Source organism: Chaetodon trifascialis, chromosome 17 (genome assembly GCF_039877785.1).
Source record: "Chaetodon trifascialis isolate fChaTrf1 chromosome 17, fChaTrf1.hap1, whole genome shotgun sequence".
NCBI lineage: Eukaryota > Metazoa > Chordata > Actinopteri > Chaetodontiformes > Chaetodontidae > Chaetodon > Chaetodon trifascialis.
In genome coordinates this window covers 11,242,211-11,266,901 of record NC_092072.1, presented here as the reverse complement: position 1 = coordinate 11,266,901, position 24,691 = coordinate 11,242,211, and the positions used below count along the sequence as shown (strand labels likewise).

The 24,691-nt window shown below is 45.3% G+C and overlaps 2 protein-coding genes across 3 annotated transcripts in view; both read right to left on the bottom strand.

Annotated features, from left to right (window-relative positions):
- The window catches only part of znf704 (zinc finger protein 704), a 49,524-nt gene extending 47,392 nt beyond the window's left edge, over positions 1-2,132 (bottom strand). Inside the window, exon 1 of one of the 2 annotated variants that reach the window (XM_070984126.1) lies at positions 1,518-2,132. In XM_070984126.1, the coding sequence (XP_070840227.1) occupies positions 1,518-1,778 (261 nt within the window). In that variant the 5' untranslated portion in view covers positions 1,779-2,132. The remainder of the gene's footprint in view (positions 1-1,517) is intronic. The other variant, XM_070984127.1, reaches the window with a different exon arrangement.
- A 1,347-nt stretch (positions 2,133-3,479) lies between these two features.
- Positions 3,480-24,691, bottom strand: part of pag1 (phosphoprotein membrane anchor with glycosphingolipid microdomains 1) — a 47,834-nt gene continuing 26,622 nt past the window's right edge. The window contains exons 2-9 of the mRNA XM_070984832.1: positions 19,844-19,879; positions 18,087-18,318; positions 17,181-17,238; positions 13,742-13,838; positions 13,104-13,273; positions 12,456-12,887; positions 6,790-6,849; positions 3,480-6,472 (exon numbers count right to left, since the gene is read on the bottom strand). Of these exons, the coding sequence (XP_070840933.1) occupies positions 6,110-6,472; positions 6,790-6,849; positions 12,456-12,887; positions 13,104-13,273; positions 13,742-13,838; positions 17,181-17,238; positions 18,087-18,274 (1,368 nt within the window). The 5' untranslated portion in view covers positions 18,275-18,318; positions 19,844-19,879 and the 3' untranslated portion in view covers positions 3,480-6,109. The remainder of the gene's footprint in view (positions 6,473-6,789; positions 6,850-12,455; positions 12,888-13,103; positions 13,274-13,741; positions 13,839-17,180; positions 17,239-18,086; positions 18,319-19,843; positions 19,880-24,691) is intronic.

Below are 24,691 nucleotides of genomic sequence, written 5' to 3'. Positions count from 1 at the left end.
TCAATCGTTGAAATAACTGTCAGATAGATTGATTGACATTGAAAACAGTTGCTAGTTGCAGCCCTATGATGCACACAGCAGACCCCTCCTCCTCCTCATTTTATGGCTTGTTTTCGTCCACAGTGCTTCTGAAAGAGACTTGACCATTGTGCTGACAGCACTACCCTCGCAGCCCCGGCAGCACCGGTGACTGTGGCGGTATTGTGCAACAGCTTTTCAGAGTGCGGCACCGCATACACAAATGTGCAAATGCAAAGCGAGGAAAGCCGAGTTTACACAGCATTTCCCATCACTCAGAGCTCTGACAACCGTCCACACTGCGCTGCTGCATTGCTCTTTGTTAATGTTTGACACGTTTGTGTAAAGTTTTTAAGGGTAGTTTGCAACTTCATTTGAGATATGCGAGCATGTCAGAGAGCTGCAGGCGGCTGTATCCATACACGCGCATCCCATCTGTAGCTCACATTTACATAAAGGAAATGTGAGCAGCTCAGCATGTGTGGAGACATACTGTGGCCGGACATTTCCGTTTTTGCAACGGAAATAAGGCTCGCAATTGCAGCCTGTGAGTGAATTCATCAATAACATAACAAAGCGCAACGCGCGTGAATGCAAGGAGACACAAAACCACATCAATCAGAATCACACGAGACGTTATTCAGTCACATGCAGTCACTCCCTCATAACGAACACAAACTGTGTTTTCATCCAAGAGCTACACTGGCTCGTCTTCCTCACACAATCTTCATCTGAGGCCATGTGACACCAAAGCAGACAAGTTGGATATGGCGGCAATTAGGTCACTGCTAATTAGGCCCACACCACGACAAATTTCATAATGATCGAAACTTCCTATTCTGCCGCTAATGGCACAGGAAGCCCGCACTCATTTTAACTGCTGATAAACAATAATAGCCCTGTTGTGCAGACTGAGTCCACATAACGCCACGTAATCGTCAACTGGGTGACAATCTGCATCATCTACTATCAGTGAAAATGTCCAAAATATAATCATTTTTGTGTGCAATTAAATGTATGCTGCACATAACGAGCTGTTATAAATGTGATGCATAAATCATAAGCCTGTGTGCAAAAACCTCGGACCGGCTCTTTGCATCCAAAACGCTGCAGTCAGAGCGTGTTTGTTTGCTCCGGCTTACCCACCCACTAGCCCACATAAACATTGCGCAGGCCCTATCAAGCCCTTTGTCCCATATATCTGGTGTCGCCAAATGTCATGACAGCCCGTTATTTGATGCCATACGCAACCGAATTTGCATCATGGCTATTCTGAATAATACCGGTTTTGTCCCTGCTGGTTAAATTTGCCATCCGTGGCAGCAGCAGCGGCGGTGACATCGTTAAATCCGCTGCGTGCAGGAAGCGGTTAAACGCTGCAAAACACCGCACAACAAGAACAGAGAAGCGCTGCCCGCCTGCCGGCCGGGGCGCTTCAGCAAAACACACACACACACACACACACACACACACACACACACACACACACACACACACACCTTCAAGCTGGACTTGAGGGGTCCTTTGGCTGCAGTGTGGTTGAATCCGGCGGCTATCTCCTCCTCGGAGAACTCCTTGAGGCTCCCGTCTTGCATGAGCACGGTGTAGACGCTGCGCCGAGCTCCTGCGGCCGAGACGTCTCTGTTTTCCTGCTTGACAGCCTGGACCACTCCTGTCACCGGGGCACCGTCCCCCGTCGGACTCGGCGCATAAACGCGGCTGCCGAGGATCGACCGCTTCACCAAACGCCTCGTATGCATGTCGAAAAGTGTCCCGCTGATTTCAGAGCCGGCGAACCGTTGAATTTAGATCATTAAACGTCGAATTATAGCCGGTAAACAACGTCGAGAAAAACACAAAACCGCAGCGGGTAGACTACGCGCTCCAACAGCCCTGATAAAATGTTAGAAAGCGGCAACATACTCAGAGGACGAAAACTCCAAATAGTGTCCTAAATGCACCGTACCAAAAGCACCGAAAACTGAAGGGGACTTTGAATTAGCACCCGACAAAAACCGACAACATGAAAACGATTCATTCGCCGCTAAACAACATCCACATCTAACCGGCTACCAATCTTCCTCCGTTCGACCTGTTTGTTTTCCCCACTGCTCCCTGCGAGCCGAGCGGGCGGCGGGAAAACACGGACCAATCACCGCTCTCTGGACCCGAGATGACATTTGTACACGATTTAACAAAATGGCCGCTTATACATGAAAAAACAACTTGGACGACGGAGTGCGGAAGCAAATACGTCGAATTATTTCAGCTCGCTCGGCCGTAAGCATCGACATGCCTCCGCAGATAAAGAAAACGGTTGAATATACAACCGCTAGCCGACTCCAGTTCCGTCTCCCGCGAGATCCAGTCCGCGTGCCGCTCCGACCGAGCAGAGCCTCTACCGGCGGAATGCTGCCTGTAAACATGTGCGGTCCGGCGGCCACGGCGGGCCGCCATTGGTCGGTGCAGCACACGCCTCCACAAGCCCCCACCGCTCCCCCTTCTTCTCCGACAGAAGGTAATGCAAGCCGGGAGGATGCTCCATTCAAAACAATGACGCAAGGATGGAAAGGAAGCGAGAGGGGAGGGGGTATGGCAGAGGGAAAGAAAGGGAGAAAGGGGAATTTAGGCTACGGAAAGGAAAACTTCGACCAGACAGACAGGCTTTATGCTATAACCTAGTTGTTAAAGGCGTGGATAGCCTACTTTCCAGGTGCCATGGGATTTCTTAATTACTATGATCTGGTTCTAAAATGGAAGTAATGGACTGTACTGGTCTGTTTTTGTGAATGTAAACACAACAGGTTACTTAATTTCTCATAAGGTTTTCATTAAATGCCAGTTTTATTCTACTAAAGGCCTGGCTCAACAATGTGCTCAGGCAAGAGCCAACCAATTCCAGCTTTATTAGATCATTTAGACAGGACAGATATACTAAATATAACTTAGAAATTGTGCAAATCTGTACCAAAATGCAAATTTATAACAGTGAAGTGAAGCCGCCCCTGCCAGAAGTGCAGTGATACCTGTATGTGATGTAATGAGAACAATAAGTCAGCTGTCGCATTGCTGTTTTTTTTGTTTTTTTTTTCCTGTGCTTTTCATTACAAGACTGCACATAGCAGCACTCGCAGGCTGGTAACAAGCTCATGAAAGCTACATCCTGTGCTAAATAAGAGAGTGTGATCTCACAACGTGACACAAGTCGTTGCTCTCTGAGAAAGAATGTCTGTTCCTTTTCATTAGAAAGTTCTCAGTGCTCTGATAAATCAAGTTTACCCGCTGACTAATTCACTCATCGTGATTATTGGCCCGTGTGGCAGAGAGAATATACCAGCCAACATTATCACAGTAACAAATAGCCTAATTAATGTCAAACTTAATGTTTTTAGAAAATCATATGCAGCATACAATCTTTCCTTGACAGCAACCCGGGTGAGTAAAAAGACACGCTGGCACCATTTATTATATATATATTTTAATAGAACAATTCATGTCATAAAATATTTACATGCAGAGAATGGAAATCGGACAGGGCGGAGTGACAGATGTGGCCATAACTTCCAAAACAGGCCTTGCCCTGTGATCAAAAGCAGGTGTCACCAAGGAGTCGTCTGCTGGTTGTAGGAGGAACAAATGGTCTCATTAGAGCGGAGCTGACGGAGGGGCAGCGAGGGAGCATCTCCCAACCTCTACCACACCCCCACTCCCTGAAGGGGATTGTTTGTGTGTGCGTGTGTTTATGACCGAGATAGACGGCCAGAGAGAGTAAGTGGTTTTAGGTAAGTATCTATTAACTGTGTCTCTGTGTGTGTTGTCCTGATTAGACTTGGCACTAAAACACCCCCCTTTGACAGATAATTTCCTTAGCAGTCATTTATGGCATTCTGTGAACACCATTATATCTAAATGATGGCACCACCCTGACACACAGGTACATCACTCTGTAGGATTTTTTGAAAGAGGGAGTGTAAATAAGAAGGATAATTAACTATTTGCAGAAATTAAAATCTGCTTTTTTTTAGGGTTTCATTTACCCATTTTCATTCCTAAAACACTGCGAGTGGATCACATTTAAAACCCTCTTCCACTGCTGGGAGATGCAATGGCATTTCAAATGCCTGATATCATTTATGAGTCTAATACCAGTCAGCGCGGGCTCGCTGTGTTTGTCTGAACCAGCAACAAGCTCCTGCATGTCTAATGAAACACAAACTACGGCTGGAGATACTGTAAGGCTGTAATATTTCCATGTGGGTGGAAACAGATGATGACACCATTATTTTTTCTGCAGAGAGACACTGAAAGATATTCAGAGCAAAAAAAGCCGTGGCCCTCTTCATGTGAAAACAAACATCAAACAACAGTACTGATACATTAATTCAGTTTTTTAAATAAAAGTACCACGCCTACTGTTTTTCTTAAAATGCATGTACCAAAACATTGTACCATATTTCTGACATTTGACTGGTTACTACTTCTCAGAAGTCAAACGCTCTGAGTAACAATACAAGGTAAAGGAAAGCTTTCAGTTTTCCTTAAAACAACGCAGACACACATCAGCGCTCTTAACAGGCTTACTTTCAAATGATACCACTCTGGACGTTGTACAAATAAGTAAAAGCTTACATAAAACTTCCAGCGAATAACAGTTGGTTAAAATAGTGCTCTAACTATATACAAGCCTTGGTTGGCGTGTCGTCAGTACAAGCTACAAACACACACATGGTTTTCTCAGAGTGCTTCTACTAAGTTAAAAAGCATTCGATATTCAAATTGTGCAGAGGTGTAACTGGGCTGTAGTGACGCTTTTCATAAGCGGAATATAAATGCAGTACCACAGTATGCTCTGGACGCCAACTCCAGACTGTATACTGTACCAAGAGTAGGCTCGAAAAACATGGCAACCAAAGAATACAGCTGATGAGTAGATAATAATGAAAGTTTGTACATTACATGTCTTTTGAATTTGCTTTGACCCCCGTGTAAAATGATAATACGGTCTCATCATGTGTACTTTTTTTTGAACATGAATAAAAGAAGTCAGGGGAAAGCGTACCTTTACAACTGCCATTATCTCACTACTCACTTTCCTTTAGTATCTTAATAAAAATGCTAGAAACTTCTATAAAACCCTATTCACTCTTCTCACACAGACACGCGCCGTAACGTTTCACAATAACAAAACAATAAAAATAAATATGAGTTTCACAAAAAAAAAAAACCTTGACATGGACTGCAAAACGTCTAAAAAAGAAAAAAATGCTTTCAAAATGTCCTGTGAAACCGCTGCTCGTGTGAAACCGCCTGCCTTCCCCCATCTCTGCTTTCCATTTTGGTTCCGCAGACGACTAGTTTCACATCTCGTGTCCTGTAACGTGTCGAACCCTTGACGTTTGCAGCGAGCTGCCTTGAACCCATTTAGAGGAATTTCAAGCAGAGAATGCACAGTGGAGGTACTGGACAAAGAAATAAACCATCTGACGCGTCAATAAAACATGACACTGAGTCGCCTGGAAGGAGCTAGGAAGTCGCTAGCAGCTGCAGAGGGGGCATACAAATATGTTACCTTCATATGTACAGTAAGTGCATGAATCTCATGATTATATGGCACTGGATTCTTCTTTATATCACAGGCACTGATAGTGTCCTCAGCTAACTCTTAAACCTCTGCATGTGAGCTGTGATTTTTTTTCTTTATTTCATATTTATTTGATCTTTTTCACAATCAAGCGTTGTTCAATGTGTCCTTGATATGCATCTGCGTCACAAAGACAAAAGAGGAATTTAATGATGCTCCAAAGTGCACTCTTCCGCGTGATTAATGCCCAATGACCGAGGTGCTGCAGTTCATTTTCTAGCAGGCCGACCAGTACCAATGACATTCACCCTGGTTGATAAATTAAAAGTTCAGATATGACAGACCGTACCCAAGCTGTAAAGAGGACACTCATGCGTTGATGATGGATGCTGTGGTGAGCCATTTCCTGCCGTTTCCCCTCCCCAAGTCACGCACCAAAAGCATAGTTGGCAGCAAGTTCAGAGAGGAAGCTCCCTCCCAACAGCCACAGAAGGAGATGAGGGGGAAAACTCAGAGGCGGGATGTTTCCCGGCCCAGACCCAACTCTCCGACGCTCTCGTAGTCGGGCTCCGTCTTGGCAGCGTCTGACCCCTCCGCTGCCAGCCCTGCCCTGTGGTCATCATCCGAGCTACTAGTCTTTGGGATGCGGATGGTTTCGTAGCCGGGATCCGTGCTGTCCAGGACGGGGTCTTCCCCCGGCTGGGGCTCGTCGGGCTGCGTGTAGATATCTCGGACAGTGGCGTAGAGGTCACTGGAGGAAGAGGCCGTGACGAGGCCTTTGATCTCCGCGATGCTGCTGTAGTCGTGCTCTTTGTCTTCCTCGTTCACGGCGTCGTCGCAGTTTGTTTTGTTGACTGTGGAATACACTGCTGACTGCAGGACAGAGAGGACACGCTATTCATGCCAATTGCTCTTACGTTGGTTTCTACTTGTGTAAAATGATCAGAAATATAAGTACGCTCATGGAGATAAAAGGAACGTGAACACAAAAAGAAATTGATGCCAAATGATCCATGCTAGCTTCTTCCCTCATAGCGTTTCGTCTGATGTTATATGACTGTTTTACCATTTTTTTCCCCTGTTTTTCATCTTTTTTGTGCTTGGAGCATTTGGCATTCACAGACTAAAGTGCTGCTGTCTCGGGACTGAAACGGCAGTTTGGGGAATAAGGGAGTTTTACACACACTTACCTCATTGTCTGACAGAGTGCGGTTGTCGAACCCTGGTGCAGGAGACAGAGGGGAGTGTAACTGGAGGAGAAAAGAACAAAAAGCTACGTTTAAGTACAGCAGAAAGAAAACACAGAGCGCAGAATCAGACATTTAAAACACTCCTAAGGCTACAAAGTGGATGCTTTACTTCTCCAAAAAAAGTGGCTGTTGAGAACATTTGACAACTTGTCACACATTTTTATTTTTAAGAATTTCCTGTTGTAAAAAAGTACAGGGAAAAGTAGTTTCTCTGACAAGTACAATGAAAAGCTGTAATACTGCGACTTAGTCGTAATAGAGCTATTCAAAACGACCTCAAGGGACTGCAATTAAGATACTGTACGGCTGCAGTGCTTATTGATCTGCATGACTAAAACATGCTGGTAAACTACTGACAAGTTCTCAAAAACACCAGTGGAAAATCTCTTTAAATGTCTAAAGAGAGCGCTCGCCAACCGATCAATAAACTGAAGTTCTGAGCTATTCCCAGCAGTGATAGAAAAACTCTGCTCCGCATTTGCCGCTTCTGCTGTGATACATATGAAGCTAATGTTGTATATAACCACCCATTCATTAAGAAAATTATTGAGAGAAAGTCGATAGGCAGTGACAGAGAGTGTGTTGTTTTTGCGCACAGCCTCTGTCCGCTTTTTGATCGATGAGGGAGCCATTAATCAACAAAGCGCAACTGACAGCGGCGGCAAACACCTCAGGAGTCTAACAAGAACCTCAATATCGCTGCCGGCGTTGACTAAACACTTCATATCATGTGGGATTTTTACATTCTCTGAGAGGAAAAAACGCTGCTTTTTGTGATATTTTTTCCGACTGGAAGCAAGGAATAAATTCAGATTTGCCTCGTCCTTGGCTGCAGGTACCAAGGTTAATGTTGATGCATTTGAAAAAAAGCACTTCACTTGTTGAGGCGCAGCACAATACGCCACACCAGCCACTGCGCTCTTACGCTGTGAATGAAAAACTGTGCGCAGAGCTCATCCATCAAACCGTCCACCCCGGCTGTAGTATCTTCATGCAAGTACATGTTTCTCTGGCATTTTCTCAAAGAGCATAAATCAATGTGATTACTTTATGGATAAAGCACGTTTGGAGACATGATTACTTTTATAGATCCGACACACACTCTGTAATGCAGCAGATGCCTTTTTCATTTCGCTTTAATTAGCCGGCCAATTAGGCAGAGTGCCCCAGAGGAGTCTTCATATGAAACACGGACAAAGGTGACTTGACCCAGTCTCTGCACCTCTGAGTGAGCCTCACAATATTTGTTCATCTAATTTGCAGCCTCCCTATTCTCGGCTCAAGTATCACCGCAAATTGAAGTGGACTTTTCATGAAGTCAGTCACACAGTCAGCAATAAACAAAGAATTCAGCCTCAGTTTGATGCAAATGGGCATTCAATCGTACTCCTAAAAACTTTCTTTTATGCGTATTAAACTCATATAAAGACCTCTAAGTGTGTGGACAGGTCTTTGTTTGTTGTCTATACACACTGAGAGATTAATATTTCAACGTGTTGCACTAAGATGTTTGTGTGTGTGTGTGTGTGAGAGACGGGATTAAGGGAATGCGTTTATGTGTACGCAGGAGAAACAATGACGCACAGGACATGCCGGTGTGACAGTAAGCTGATTACAGCGGCCTCAGAAGATGGACGACTCAGGTGTCAGTGTGTCAGTCATGTTGACACACGCACATGTAAATCAGTACGAATACATCAACTCAGATTATCTTCCACGTGCTCATTTAAGTGTACATAAAGGACTCCAAACAAACTGTAGGTATGCAAAATACATAAACCACATCAACAACAAGTCCAATTCTAACTGATAACGCACACGCGCGTTACATATTCACATCCTCTAGCTAACAGTAGTCCCTGTAGCTGCTCAACAGTGCTGACCAGCAGTTTACCTGGACCGTGTCCCCCAGCGTATGTCCCAGCAGCCCACTGACGGGGTCAATTTAATTTCCTGCACCTCACATGAAAAGCCCACAGGCGACACACGGGCAAGTGACTGCAAACAAGTGTTACTGCTGTTTATGACGGTTCAATAACTGTACGACTGCACGGGATCAAAGACGCTGTGAATGAAAGGTCACAAAAAAATGAGCGTGTGAGTGTGTGTGTCTGCAGTGAGTGTTCATAGAGTTGTGTCCTTACATTATCCCAAATGACAATGTTCAAACCAAGAGAAATCTGTTTTTCAAGGTAAAGGTGTCAATGAGGGAGGAGGGAAGTCTGCAAACGTGACTAAATGTAACGTGAGTAAAACTTTAATACACGAACAGTTCTGCCTGAGTCCTGTCAGGCACATTTCCAAAGTAAATGGCGACAACTCCCATGATTCCACGCTGCATCACGACATCATCAAACTACGTCTTTGGTTATTGTTTTGATTGAGAGACCCCAAGGAGTAGAAATGATTACTAGAAACCAGATTGTACGTATGGAAAAACGTGAGTGTATGACAAAGCCTGCCTGGTGTGTGTGTGTGTGTGTGTGTGTGTGTGTATGAGCAGCATTTACCGAGCTGCTACCTGAGGGGATTCAGACATTTACATACAGGCACCCATGCATTTGTACAGTTGAGTGTGTGCGTGCATGTGTGTGTGTGTGTGTGAGAGAGAGAGAGACAGATAGAGAGTGTCTATAGCCCATATCATCCATCATGAAGCCAGACTAACTGTCATAGTGATGGTGGCCAGCTGGCGCTCACTAGACTCAGACACACACACACGCGTATAACACACACTTGATTTGACAAGACAAATCACAGACGGCTCCTGGTCGTACACGAGCGTAAACCACGGGGAGCCGGGAACATTCAGGGTTAACCTTAAATCAGCCCCAGGGAGTCTATGTGTAGGAGAATATATGCAGACACACACGTGCCGTAGTATCTGTGTGTGTGTGTGTGCACGCACGCACGTGTGTGTGTGTGTGTCTGTAACAAGGGGGGATGGGGAGAAACAACAGAATTAATGCTGACTAGACATGCCAACAAGCTATATGTGCGTGTGTCTACAAATAAGTGCATTTTTGAGTGCGTGTGTGTGTGTGTGTGTGTGTGTGTGTGTGTGTGTGTGTGTGTGTGTGTGTGTGTGTGTGTGTGTGTGTGTGTGTGTGTGTGTGTGTGTGGCTAGTTTGGAGATAAACTGGAGCTCAGTAGATCAAGATTTCAACAGGGACCCAGGGGTCAGATGAGGCTGGACTCGCCTGCTGTCCAAACGAGCAGCAGTGATTAACTAATTGGCTACAACAGCAGAGACAAAGGGACAAAAAAAAAAAAGAGAAGAGCAATAAAGAGGGGGGGAGGACGTGAACGGTGGAGATGAGCATTTTACAGGATGGTTCTGGTTTAATACGACATGGGTTGTATTTTCATAGTCTTGAGGCTGATCGGGGAGTAAATAGTTTTACAGGTATTTGCTCATAAATCAAAACAGTGGAGAATTTGGACTTGTTGATGGCGCCTTAAAGACAGTGAGGAGATCAGCACAGACGTTAGAATTCATCCTGAGGGGGGCATGAATGTGCTATTGAACAGACCGCTATGAATTTTGGCAAACCAGCCAATAGTTGCTGAGGCATTTCACTCAAAAATTTTAACTTCATGGTGGCGGCAGAGGAGAAGTCAGTGGATCAACAAAGCCATTAGGATTCGTCCTCTGGGCGCCGTCGACATCTGCACCAAACCTGAAGTTCCCTCCACTGCTGCTGTTGGATGTTTGAGCTTCACTGTGCAGAATGATGTATGTGCAGTTTGACACTAGAAGGCTGTTTTCACATTCATCTGCTGGAACTGGAAAGTTTCTCTGCACTCCAGTTTTAAAGAGTTTTAAAGATTTGTGACATTACGACTCATTTGGAAGCCAGTTCTGGTCCAATAGTCAACTTAGACACTGAGACTTCTCAGTGAAATAGCAGTCGTCTCGTGTCCAACAGTTAAACTTTGGGAATAATTAGATATTCATAGATTCTGGAATTTTAAATGAGGGAGAAGGAGTGGAGGCCATTTTATGGATTTTAATAAGATAATTTAACTTATTTGACCATATCAGACCCAAGTTATTATTCAGTAGACTATTATATATACATTTTAAAACACGTCTGGAGGGGATCTTTAACAGCAATGCTTCAGTTCTGACTGACGACAGACAAACCAGCCCCGCCACCCTTACAGCTCAGCTCAAACCACAATCATCCTTTGAAAGTGATGTCGAGGGAAGGAGTAAATATGAACAGAGGGTGTGTGGAGATGAAGAACAGTTGCATCTTCATGCAGCTTTGTGACAGATTGCCAGTGTGATGTTTGTGTGCTTGTCAGCAGCCTGATGCAATTCTTCCTGAGCTCTGACAGTGTTTGTTGGTTTGCGTGCGTGTGTCCTCTGAGTGCGTCTCTCTGCTGGGTCTCCGCATGTGGAAGGCAGCATGCTGAGAGCAGCAGCAGCTCTGTTCAGCGCGAACTGCTTTTCACCTCGCCACTCCTTTTACTCGTCTTCCCTCTCTTCTCCTTCACGTCTCCAGTGCTGTTTCTTCGATATCGTGCTCCTGTCTTCCCCTCCTCTCCACTACAGATGGCTCTATTTGTATGCTGCTGGCTTTCTTTTTGTCTCTCCATCTCACTGTCTCTCACTCTTGACTCTGTCTCTCTCACCCTTAATGCCTCCCGGTCCCCTCAGCTCTTTTTTGCGTCAATCTCCCATCATCTCTTTGTCACTATCTCTGCTTCATCTATTACTCTCTGCTGCTCTTCCCACTCCAGCTCCCATCTCCATTCTTCTCTTCTCCCTCCACTGCTACACCCATCTCTCTCTCTCTCGCTCTGTCCCTCAGTCTGTAACTCTCCCTAAAGCAGCACTGAGCTGGCAGCTTACCAGACGATAATTGTAGTGGCGACACATCTCCCCTTTCCTTTGTTCATGGTCTCTTTCTCAAGCCAGCTGCATTGACGCTTTAACACAGTGTCGCCGAGAAGATGAAACACCTCAAGTTTACGTGGGGATAAATCGTGTTAGGATGGGGATAAGAATATGAGAAAGGTTACCCAGTGTGACCCTGGAAGTGTAATGATGTGCCCAACTTTTCTGTCTTTATGCATTAACTGCTCTAAAGCTATTTTCATATGAGTCTCTTTACTTGGTTCTATAAAGATTGTACCTGTGAGGCAGAACTCAGGGCGAACAGAGTGCACAAGAGAACCAATCAGGTTCAGAGAGTCATTTTTCATCATGTTTCAACTTGGTGAAAAGCAGATTTTTACCGTTAGCTAACGAGACAGATGGCTTGCTAATATTAACCACACTTCTCATGCTAATGTTACTGTTTGCTAGCAAGTAGTGACTCAGGTTGCTCTGACTACTTCAGAGAGGACAGCAATGGCTGACTAAGTATTAATATGAAGGACTGAGCTCAGGTGTCGAGCTAGCTGCTATATTAATTCTTATTTTTTGATTTAAGCATGTTTTTCTTGCTGCACTTCCTGGAATTCTGCATCTGAATTGCTCATTTAAATGAGGTTTTCTCTGTTTCATGAAATCAGGCCTCAACCTGCAATATGCAAATGTTGCCCGATGAAATCCACAAGTATGGGACATAAACACACTCACACACCATTCTCACCTCTCCGTTGTGCAGCCCAGCCCCCGCCAGCCCATTCATCATCACTGGCTGGTTGTCATTTTCATCCAGAACCTTCTCGGGTACCGGCGGAGGCAAGTCCTCCTCTGGTTCCTCCTGAGGCCTGTGCGAGGGAATGCTGGCATTGTCAGAGCGCCTTTTGGCCTCCATGTCGGCGCTGTGACGGCTCTTCTTATTCAGGTCGATGGAGGCGTACTCCACCCCTGTGCACAGGGGTCCCCGCTCAGGTGTGCAGGGGCTGAGGTGGCCGTTGAGAAGCGCAGGGGGATGATGGGGAGGTTCTTCAGGGCTGAGCTGGATGGTACCGTTGGGGAGGCTGAGCTGTGCTGAGGGGTCTTTGAGTTCCTTCACCGTCTCGTACAGGGAGTCTTCGGCACTGACGTCACGTGATGCCGCCGCGATCTCCTTCACCACCTGGATAGATACAAACACTTCTAAATGACCAAAATACATTTAATGATCCTCACCTTTCTCACTCAATCTCAATCGACCTCTTGGGGAATCAATGAAATCAAAGTCTGTTTCTCTATGTTTTGACACTGAGCTCAATCAATCAAAGCTTTAATATCTTTTAATAACCACGTTCAAGCTCAGCACAAGTGAAGGCATCATTCGACTTTAGACGCTGACCTCATAAGTGCTGTCCCCTGAGGCTGGGGGTCCGTCCCCAATGAGGGCGTTATTGGGAGGAATGCTGGGTAGCTCACGGTCCTGAGGACACTTGGAGGACCTGAGCTCTGATTGGCTGGAGAGCATCTCCTCTGACGGCTGGGGGCTGGTGTCTTGTGTGTCCGTGAGGACTGGTGGAGCATAGGAAAAAAGGAGAGTCAAAAAAAGCTCTCACTGGTGACTTTCAGTGTTTTTTCTGAGAGAGAGATGGATTTTATAACATTTGCTTCAAAGTGGGTTTATAATGAGTCACATGTTCCTTATTCATCACTGCAGAATAGGTTCACTGCTATTTACAGCTTTCTGTGATATTCAGTACCCACCCAGGTAAAAATGACTAACAACATTACATAGATATGGTTATAAAAAACAACAGCTGAGGTTTAACATGAACCAAAGCTGAAAGACAACAAAGACGTTGTGTAACACCAGCTGCTAAGCAAATGTTACTATCATATAGCTGAATTATAAAGGTAAGAAACAGCAGAAACATGCAGCACTTTGCCAGCAGTGATCAGTATTGTAGATTTAAAATGGTTACTACATCAACAACAAACGCATGACATGTTAAGCTAGCACTAACTAGCTAACTGGCTTACTTGTACCGCTGGTTAGAGGACCATTGTGAGAGCTGCTGACGGCCACATCAGTGGCTGGACTGTCTGCTGATTGGCTGATCGTCTCTCTCTCTGACACCTGCACAACAAAGGATGTTTGTCAGTGCTGGGTGAAGCGCAGAGGCTGGCAGCCAAAACTAATGCACACGAAACATCCAGTCTTTCCTGTTATCATTATTATTGTTATTTCAGTTTCCTGCCTAAGACACACCAAAAAGAACAGAAATCAACCTGCACTTGTCAGCTTGCACAAGGTGGATGACTTTCACACCTCGGTGCAATCCAGGAGCCGCTGTCAGCAGATTGTCATGTGTTTGGAAAATCATTGTTCAGGATTTTGGGGGGGATATATCTCATATTTGCAGCACTGAATACAATTTCCACGCTCCCCCATTCCTTATCTCTGCTTTTCCGATCACGTTACTGATGGCTTCAAGCTCATTATCAGCATGTTATGCATTCTTAATTAAATGGTGTGTATTTTTACACGCGCACAAAAGACATCTAGAGATAATCAGGATTTCTGCGAGTGCAAAAAAATTTATTTACGCCTAATGAAGACACAACAGTGTTTACTCTTATCTTTGACTGTAGTTGGGTTTATGACAGGCTGAGCTGATCTGACATCACTCTTCAGTCTTGAAACCCTGCGTGGACACGTCTCGCTTTATGTTTTTGATGTCACTTTGGTGCATTAATAGGAGACACTGACACCCAGTCAAGTAAACAAGCACAGTTCGACTGAGGCGGCTGATGTGTCAGGCATTACTGGTATCGCATGAATAAAAATGGAAACCATAGAAGATACTTTAAGGATACCCGCAGAGGAATTTGCCTCCCTAATTTACCTTCTACAGTCAAGTGGAAGCTTCAGAACAACAACCCCGCAGCTGGCAGGGATTCAGTCTTGCTCAAGGACACTTCAGCAGAGCAGCCTTTTCTAACACTCAGTCTTTGCACCACGTCCTCCAGCTGAGGGCTGTTTCCATATTTGCTCCATCACGTGGCAAAACCAGCAGCCGAATCAGCTCTGCGAGCGAGCAAACACTCAAATCGACACTCCCAATAACAGACTCTGAAAAGAACATGCACTAATGAACACGGCATGTGCTGAGCACCTGCAGCACTGAGGCATGATTTACCAAAACTGTCCTTGTCTCTAAAGGACGAGCTATCGCTCCGTCACTCACTTCTAAGAGCTCAGAAAACTCTGTGAAAATATATGAACAGGTGCCAGTCAAGATTCTCTTTGTTTAGGTTTGTTGTTTTCCTCCTGTGTGAGCAGAAGGTTGCGTTATAGAAGCTCCACAGCCCCACCTAGTGGTCAACATCTCTCATAACGACTGGTGTCTATGATGTAATCTTTAACTATTTTATGACCCAAATATCTCTGGTGTTATTCTTTTGTTTTATTTTCTTAACCAAGATGGGAAATTGTTCCAAGATGAAGAAAATTATGTTCTTCTCTTCGTTCTCTTTTGCACCATCTTTTCTCATTTCGTTCCACATCTAAATTCTCATGATAGATTGATTGATGAAGATAAATTTCGATTTCTGGAGCATTTTGGATCTTTCTTTAGTATTATGCAAAAGTGTGCGGTCAAACCCACCGAGAAACAATACAATTGCACAGTCCTTTTCTGGCTGAATCTCACTAAAACGTGTGTTGTGGCATCTAGACCCTGACTGAAAGAAAGACAATAAGGCTAAAAATGTAATTAAACAGGGAAACATGGGAGGCCAGAGCTCCTTCACTGTGTTCGGACGCGGCCGCAGTGGGCGACAGCCAGACTGATTGCGGGTGAGTCGAGGAGAGCCAATCTACACATCCACAAAGACAAAGACCCCCATTTAACCTATCAGCCTGTGACATGCTCCGTCATTTAAATGGGCTCCTGCTGAGCACGATTTGATCACCTCGCAATTGCAGGTTACAGCGAAGATATCCATCAAATGGAAAAAGGCTCTGAGGAATGTGCACGTGGGAGCATGTAGGCCAACACACACGCACACACACACATACATCCATACACGAGGCCAGAGAGGGAGTGACAGGACATGAGGGTACGTGGATGCCACTCAGTCTGTGAAAGCCGGGCATTTGTCACACTTAAATGTTTCTTGATTACTGAAGCATCAGTATTATGGGAGGTGGTAATTATTATTATTCTACCCATGACAAGATGTTCAAAGGCTAGTGTCATTATGAGAAGCACGTGCCTAGAAAGCACAAAATCCAACTCGATCAATAGAGTTTGTTTTCAGATTGTTGTGCCCTTTGTCTTGTTTTGCTAAATTTAAATTAAATTCCATATCAAATAGACGCTATAATATTAAAGCCAAATGATTTGTGAATAGCAACAGTGGAATTTCCCTCATGGAACGTCTTCATCAGTGGCCGCTGCCAGCAAGTGGAGGCTGTCAATCAGCTGAGTGTGTTTCTGTGTCGGTGTGATGAAGTGGTTTAAAGCACAAATGTCAGAGGGTGTGTGTGTGTGTGTGTGTGTGTGTGAGGACATCATAGTGGAAATGTGTGTGTGCTATTCAAGCATGCAGCCAATGTAAAAGCTCCATCCACAGCCTCATTTACAAGTGGTTACACTGTCTGATTACAGACATGTCACTCACACGCCGCGACTAATGAGGACTGTGCGTGACTGTGTGTGTGTGTGTGTGTGTGTGTGTGTGTGTGTGTGTGTGTGTGTGTGTGTGTGTGTGTGTCTTGATGTGTATGATTGCCTCTGTCTGTAACACAATGTGCGTGCTTTTGATGAAGTGAGAGACTGGATCTGAGTAAATATTTTTCCAGCGCTGAGATTTAATTAATGATCTTTCTGGAGTTTCCCAGAATCCCAAGATGTTACCGAGCCCTGACCTAATCTACAGAGCAAATGTGTACGTGCAGTGTGTGTGTGTATATGCAAATATAGATGTTCACAGACAATCTGATCTTAATCTGCCTGACACACCCTGGCAAGATGACTCAAAACACACAGCTGGTCCCTTCCACATACCACATGCACATACACACACACACACGCACACACAAAAATACATCAAAAACAAAGGACGCAGAACCTGAAACCTAATCATAATCTTATAAGTGAATGCCCAGAGACAGCTTCTTCATCAAAGCTGCCCCCTGAGCTGCTTCAACATCCCTTCAAAATTTGCTTTTAATTTCCCTTAAAGGCTTAGCTCAACATTTTGGGACATTTCCTTGACAGCACAGCGGGAAGTAACTGCACCTTGCCAAGAAATAGTCCAACCCGTGCACTTTAGAGGTGCTGGCAGGCAGATTTTGTTACATTTGGACAGAGCCAGGCTAGCTGTTTCCAGCTTTTATGCTAAGCTAGGCTAACCAGCTGTGTATTTCTCAAACTATTTCCTCAACATCTGCAGTTCCCTGAAGAAAACTCACTCCATTCATGAGGTTCTCATGGTCTCCTGCTGGCTGTCCATTGGCTGTCTTCTTCTGCCTAGAAAGAGAGGAACATGGAAAGATGAGAGTACAGACAGAGGGAGGCAGAAAAGGAGGATGATTACTGAGTACAGAGGACGCCTGACAGGCCTAATATTGCAACTTGTGGTGTCAGCGTCTTGTGTGAATCTAAAGCAAAGCTGTTCCTCTGCTCAGGTCAGGTGAAGGCCTCAGTGCTGTTCTTTGTTTTGGCTCTTGGCTTAAATGAAACAATAACTATATGAGGTTTAAGTGCTGGTTTTCAGCTTTAAGGGTGTTCAAGGTGTTTAAATCCACTCAGCTACAGGCCTTTCAAAGCAAAACTCAAAAAGCTGCATATCACAAGGCTGTCTGCTGGTTTCTGGCTTTGCTGCTTTCTCTAAGTGACAATAACAACAGCGACCTTCAAGGAGTTCTTTTCTGAATATCATTGCTTTTATTCATCCCTGTACTTTTTTTTACTGACTGTGGCTTGTAAGCTAAATTCACCATTATGGACATTCAAGCTCTTGGGGGCATATATAAAAACAATTACAATACTGCACTTTCTACATCCTAGTCTATTTGACAGCACACACATTCATTCATAGTTGTTATACTAAAGCCACATTATCCCTGAGGACACAGTTTACTGGTAATCAGCAGAATTGTTCTTCATCGTTGCTGTACCTATAATTTCTGCAGCGAAGAATGCCCTCTCAGTTATTTATGCAACTTTCAACACTACAATGTAGATCTGACATTTCCAGCAGGAGTCATTTAGATAGCTGGCTGCAGGATGAATCGATAAGTGAAACCAGTAAACCCTCAACAACAACAGCTATAGCAATAATATATGCTCATATGTGTGTGTGAGATGTTGCTCACCCCTGGCAGCTAGCACACAGCAGCAACAGCACAGAGACCAGCAGCAGGGCGGCGAGGGTGCTGAGGGTGACGGCCAGGACCAGCTGCCCACTGCCCAGCCACGACGCCACCCCGGTAGCAGCTGCAGCCCCTGACCCCACGACACCCGCCTCTGGGCCCCACCACACTCCACTCAGCACCGGAGCCATGACGCATCACACTGTGGGAGGGGAGGACATCTGACAGGTACCGGCTGGGGAAACACAAGACAAATACACACAAGAAAACTTGTCATTTAAGCTCTTTGCGGCCTGGAATGCTACAAACAGAATTAAAATCATTTGCCAGCAACGATTTCCTTGTTAGATCATTTCTTATTTGGACGAGCAGCTTTGAGCAAATGTGAGATTAACTATGCAGTGGAAGAATCTGCGTGTTTTCCCTTTTTCAGCACATCCTTAATGATTGTTGTAGGTTGAGGATAAGAAGAATTTACTGAAGGATACAACCAGCCAAACTGTGCAAACTGTGTCTTATTTGTCAAGCAAACACACTGGACTGAATTGATTTTGGTGTAGCTGCTTCATCGCGGGAAGCCGCATTATTCATCCACCAATTCAATTATGAAACAGTAATGAGCAACAGTAAAACTTACATCTGATATCTTAAATAAAATATGTGATCTGACGCCCTTAAATCGTACTCTTATGCAGGTCCTGTAATGTCCTTGATCACTTCACTCCTTAACATTAATTAATAAAGAATGAAGGGTTTAATAGCATGAAGCTCAACTGCATATTGTGCCCAGCAGGTGGCAGCACATAGCAGAGTCAGACCGCAGTGCAGACAGGGAGCCTGCTGCAGTGGCCCTCACACCAGAGCCTCCACAACTGGTGTCTGGGCTCTGCGCACAGCATAAGCAACCTCGTCACGTCTCTGTCTAACAGCCAAAGTTGGGTTTCACTGAACTGATGGAGGCCCTGATGTTATCATGGCTGATTTATGACGCCGTGTGGAGCTGCAGGTGGACCACGGTGGGGGAGGCGGCAGTAGGGACGGGCTGGTGTGCCACGCCGAGCCTCAGAAAACTCCAAATAAAACAAATAAATGAGCAGAGGGTTTGTGCTTGCATGTGTGGACATTTGGCACTGCAGTGTGTGGTAGAGAGGGAGGGCAGCGATGAGAAGATGATCACAGAGAGAGTAACATGCAGGACCGACTGCGGGGGAAAGACAGAGAGCAGGGAGGGAAAAAACACAGAAAGTCAGGAGTGTTTTCTCTCCGCTTATCTATCTATCTGCCCTCTTTTACGTGTCCTTCTCCTTTCAATCATCTGAATAGACAGCTACAGCAGACCTGCCAAGGATCGGGAGGCAGCGATAACAATATGTCAGTCTATCTTTCCTCGTCTCCTTTTCCGGCATGTGCACGAGCCAAACTCCTGTCAGGGGCAATGTGTGTGTGCATGTGCAAACAGAATATGTGTATTTTGCGCCGGTGGTGAAAAACTCCATTGTGTCTCTTTCTGCTCGGCTATGCTAATTCGACCGGGGAGTGTGGGAGACGGGGAAGCGCTCCTCCAGTCTTCGAGCAGCGAAGGAAGTTTCGTGGCGAATGAGACGGAGCCGCAGAAGCCAATTTTAACTTCTTCTTCAAAGCGCGCTGAGGAATTCCTGTTTTTGTTGAAACGGCGGATTGTGTTTTCCCGGATGAAAAACACACCGGGGCTCTTGTTGCTATCAGTGTGAGTGGCTGGTGAGAGGCAAACACAACCTTACCTTGACACCTTGGATGATTAGTCAGGTTGGCCTCGCCTGGAAGAGAGAAGATAAAAATGAGAAGGGGTGGGGTGGTGGCGGAGGGGGGAGCACTGAGCTGAATATTATCCTTGGAAGGCGTGTGTGTGTGTGTGTGTGTGTGTGTGTGTGTGTGTGTGTGTAGAAGCATGAATGTAGGCTGGTGTGTGAGTGGGAGAGCAGCAAGGGAGTTTGTGCTTTTTAATACCCATATCAAATACATATTGGACAACAGGCTGCCTGCAACCTCTCAGACACACACGCGCACACACACACACACACACCTTCAGCCATGTGCAGTGTCTTCACATGCGCAAACAATGTCCACTTTATTGACTGGTCTGCTCATGTAACTGAGAGGATAACAGCCATGTGATCTCACCGTATCACACATGATACACACACACACTCCCAGAGCTGCCATGTTTCAGTCTACAAACTTGAGATTTTTTGACCTTCATTTCCTGATTTTTTTTTCCCCCTCAAAAGTCAACATGTGGTCAACATGTTGTCAGGTCCTCCACCCTTAATGGGACTAACGCCTGGCTTGATAAGTTCCTTTACTAGGTCTCTGTCTGCCACGCTCTTGTCCAGGTGTCACTACCAGCCACTGTGTGCCAGCTCGCGCGTGTCTCTTCTGGCACTTAAACCAGAATAATTACCGGCTGCCACAGCACTGTGTCACCATGGCAACATTCCCTTCTTCCCATCAGCGCTATTTATGGTGGCGGAGAGAAAAAAAAATGCAGAGAAATGTTTTGAAGGCAACTCAAACCGTGGAGGAATACGGAGCTGCAGGTGATGTGTGTGCGCGTGTTTAGGTGTGACGCCGGCGTTCAGTGCAATGATGTGGACACACATGCAAGGCGTCCTGGACAACAGAAAGTTCGGGGTCGTCTTCTAGAACAGGACAGTGGACAGTAGGACAGTGTTGCTCAGTTGTCATGGACATGGTCTAGCTGTCCCCTAGTAACAGGTGGTGGTGTACGGGGGAGATACCACAACCCCCGTCTCTGCTCAGGCATGGCAACCATCATCGGAGGGAAGCAAACTCCATGACAACTGAGCGGGAGACGAGACAAGTTGTTGAGATGATGTTTCCAAGGTTACTAAAAGCACAGAGAAATGTGCATTTCGACATTACAAACTACATAATTTAGTTGTTCATTTTGACATGTTGATGCTGGCATTCATCGAGGGATGCTCCCATAATGCAGCAGGCTTTCTTTACCCCTCATTTAAAAACATCATGTACAGTTTAGTGCTCAATGGGATCATTTCCATGGAAGTTAATTGGTCTGCCATGACTGAACGAATGTGTGCAACTGCAAACAAACACATAAGTCTATAATGTCACTGACAAGGAGACTGTACCTGATGTGACTCAGGTATATCGTGTCTGATGCTGGCTTGATGGAGCAGATCAGATTCCCAGATTCATCATTTATTATACAAGGTGTCAGATAAACTGTGAAAACTGAGTTGAATTCATGATGATGTGAAGCACTGAAAAGCAAGCAGCTCTTCACACATATGAAGCTGCAACAATAAACCAGATTTCTAACATGATCAACTCATCATTTCAGCAATTCAGCCAAAAGTAATAGCAGTTTGTGCTACATGCCATCTACTCTGTTCACTATGACTTGTCATTTGGACAAAAATAACATCTCAAGCTACCAAAATGAAAGTTGAACTCAAAAGCAATAAAAGTCTTTGTCAATCCAAAACAGGTTCTGCTGCTCGAGCCTCACTTGGTCTGGTGCGACCAGTAGCTCACGGTGGCTAATGTTATTAGCAAACTTAAGCTGGAGGTTGCGGTCTCATTCAAATTACTAAGTCAGTTTGCTGACTCATCTCTACTTATCCTACTGTTATAACAGACTTTAGCATTTGCAACGGCCCCATTCAGTAAATATTACATAGCCTTGCTTTGAAGGAGCATTGAATTCCCTCTGAGGCAGACCTCCAGCACATTCCCAACACTTGCATCCTTTCATTCCAGTTACATTTTATGTAATGTCTCCGCCACCTTAACCTAAATGGTATGAAGAACCTGTTAAGTGCTAATACAGATGCAGCTCTGGATAACATTGCTGACATATTTTCCTGCTGAGCAGAAAACATGTGTGGAGTAAACCATCCTGTCTGCGCTCTGAGGACACGCTGCATTCTTAACAAATACCATACATAAAAGCTCTGAGTATCTTTTTCACTGTGGAAAACTCCTCAAAGGACACCACCGTGTGATACAAGACGCCGAGCCAAGCGCTACAACTGTACTCTCTCATGCTGTCATTCTCTTTCTCCCGGCGCTTTAATGAAAGAAAACAGAAGCCTTGGAAGAGAGACAATCAGTGTGGCTGTCTTCTGTTTCATGCCATAAAAAATAACTGACTGGAAAAGTCATTTGAAAAGGAATGTGTTTTGGGAAATAAATGCAGAAATCCAAATTCTACCCGCACACAGCTGTACACACACAAACACACACACACACACACACACACACACACACACACACACACACACACAGACATGGGACTACCCAAAAAGCCTCATCAAGGCAAACCTACCATGCAAGAAACTAGAGCCAAGGAGCCAAGGAATCCAATCTGAGCCCTGCTGCTCTGCAGGCAGAGACCCTACCTGACACTGCAGTGAAGCGTACCAGCCAGGCAGAGCCACGTGTGTGTGTGTCTGCCTGTGTGTGTGTGTGTCATCTGTTGGACAAGCTGTTGGACGGCAGCGAAAGACAGAGGGAGAAAGAGAGAACGAACATCCACAGGCAGAGCAGGGCTTCGCCGTCTGCGGACGCCTTTGTGGCTGCGTGACACCTCCCTCTGCAAGATCCTCCGGGCGCAGACGGGGAAGGTTTACAGCTGGATGGCTGCTGAGAAATGAGCCCCGGGAAGCTTCTCAGAGGAGAGCCAGACGCATTTCCACAATAATAAATAATCTAGTTTTTTGGGGGGAGAGAAAGTCTCTGTTTTCTTTAAGCAGTCATGCTAGTGTGGCGCACTGCAGGAAGCTCAAAGCATCATTTCGAACATTATAAAAGCAGTTTGGAGAGAAGAGAGTGATGGCTGAAGTTTATTCCAAACATTGGGAATTTTAGCAGAGGCTCCTTTTTGTGCACCATTTTGGAAAATTAATCAGTTACTGTTTCTGCTCCAAAAGCATTGTATGCAAAAGCACCACTTTGTCTACTTTTCTGTGATCGCTCCGGGCAGCAGAAACGTGAATACAGTCATGCACACGATGCAGATTTAACAGTGCACACATGATGCCACTGACACTACTTTGTAGCTCTGCAGGGATTCAGCACAACCCACACTGAGTAGCACATTTCAAATAAAACTATCAAATTTTAAAAAGAAAAAGAACACATCAAAGCCTCCTCTAATAAGCTCCATCTTCCCCTGTCATCTCCATTTCTCACTCCCAGCATGCAGCATCATGCCCCAGCATTATTAGCTGGCCAGTGGTTGTCAGAGGAGGGGGGGTGTACTCTTTGTTGATATTATAATATCACCAGGGTGATGTGAGGCATGGCTAATCAATGAGCTGCAAATCAGTGAAAGTGGTATGTGCATATATACACATAGACATATATAAGTGCATACACAGAAGCATGAAAAGTGCAGCTGACCAATTCAGAGTATCACACTTATAAACATGTATGTTTGTGTCTAAATAACATATATATGTATACACACACACACACAAACATATTTCCATTCAATGCACAATAGTCTGCATTACATTAAATGCACAGTCAGTCAGTTTAAAGGGCTTTTGTGGGGTTTCATTGGTTATTATAAGAAAAACAATGACCATGGATGCACCATATAATATACAACCCACTGACCATCTTGTGTCCTGACCGGAGGGCCATTTGGATGGTGGGGGTGGGAGAGATGGGGGGAGGGGAGAGGAAGGATAGGGGACCGCTGCCAAGGGAGGAGAGGGCGGAAGATTAAGAGAGAAAGAGGGATGGAGGGGGTCACCAAGATGTACACAGACCATAATGCAGCCAAAAGGGAATCTGAAGAAGAGGAGAGAGGACGATGAAAGAATAAAGAGGGGAAAGAAAAGACAAGAGGGAAAGCAGGAAGGAGTCTCTGTGTGCATAGTCATAGAGGCAGAGATACACACACACACACACACACACACACACACACACACACACACACACACACACACACACACACCCAACCCCAGAGATGGTTGATGAAATTCAATTCCCCACAGACTGCAGTGCAAGAGGGACCCTGCCCTGACGGAGACAGTGCAATTAAGTACACAGACATACACACACGCGCACACGCAGAGCCATATCTGCTGAATTAAATGCATCATTACTAATGAAGAAACCTACAAGTGTCAGTTCATAAAGGAGGAGCGTGTGTGTGTGTGTGTGTGTGTGTGTGTGTGGGTGTGTAGCTGGAGGGCGGGTCATTGTATATTCATCACTCCTGCAGTGCTCCACTAACCACTGTCTGTATCTGCATGTGTGTCCGCGTGTGTGTGTGTGTCTGCGAGCTTGTGTGAGCATGAAAACAGGTGCTTCTGATCAAGGGACATAATTCATGTTGCCACGGCAACACTGCCCATCCTAAGGGTTAATGGTTTTAGCATGAGAAATTGATCCATCCTCCCTAAATGGGGAAATTGAAACTGCATAATTTAGCAAGGCTCCCCCGTTTTCTCGCCCCCCCCTCATATTACACATATTACGTGTTATATCTTCATCCATACACAGGGCCGCGCTCCTCTATATCGCAACACACAGCAGCTACATCTGCTGCAGCAGCATTTATATCGATCTCC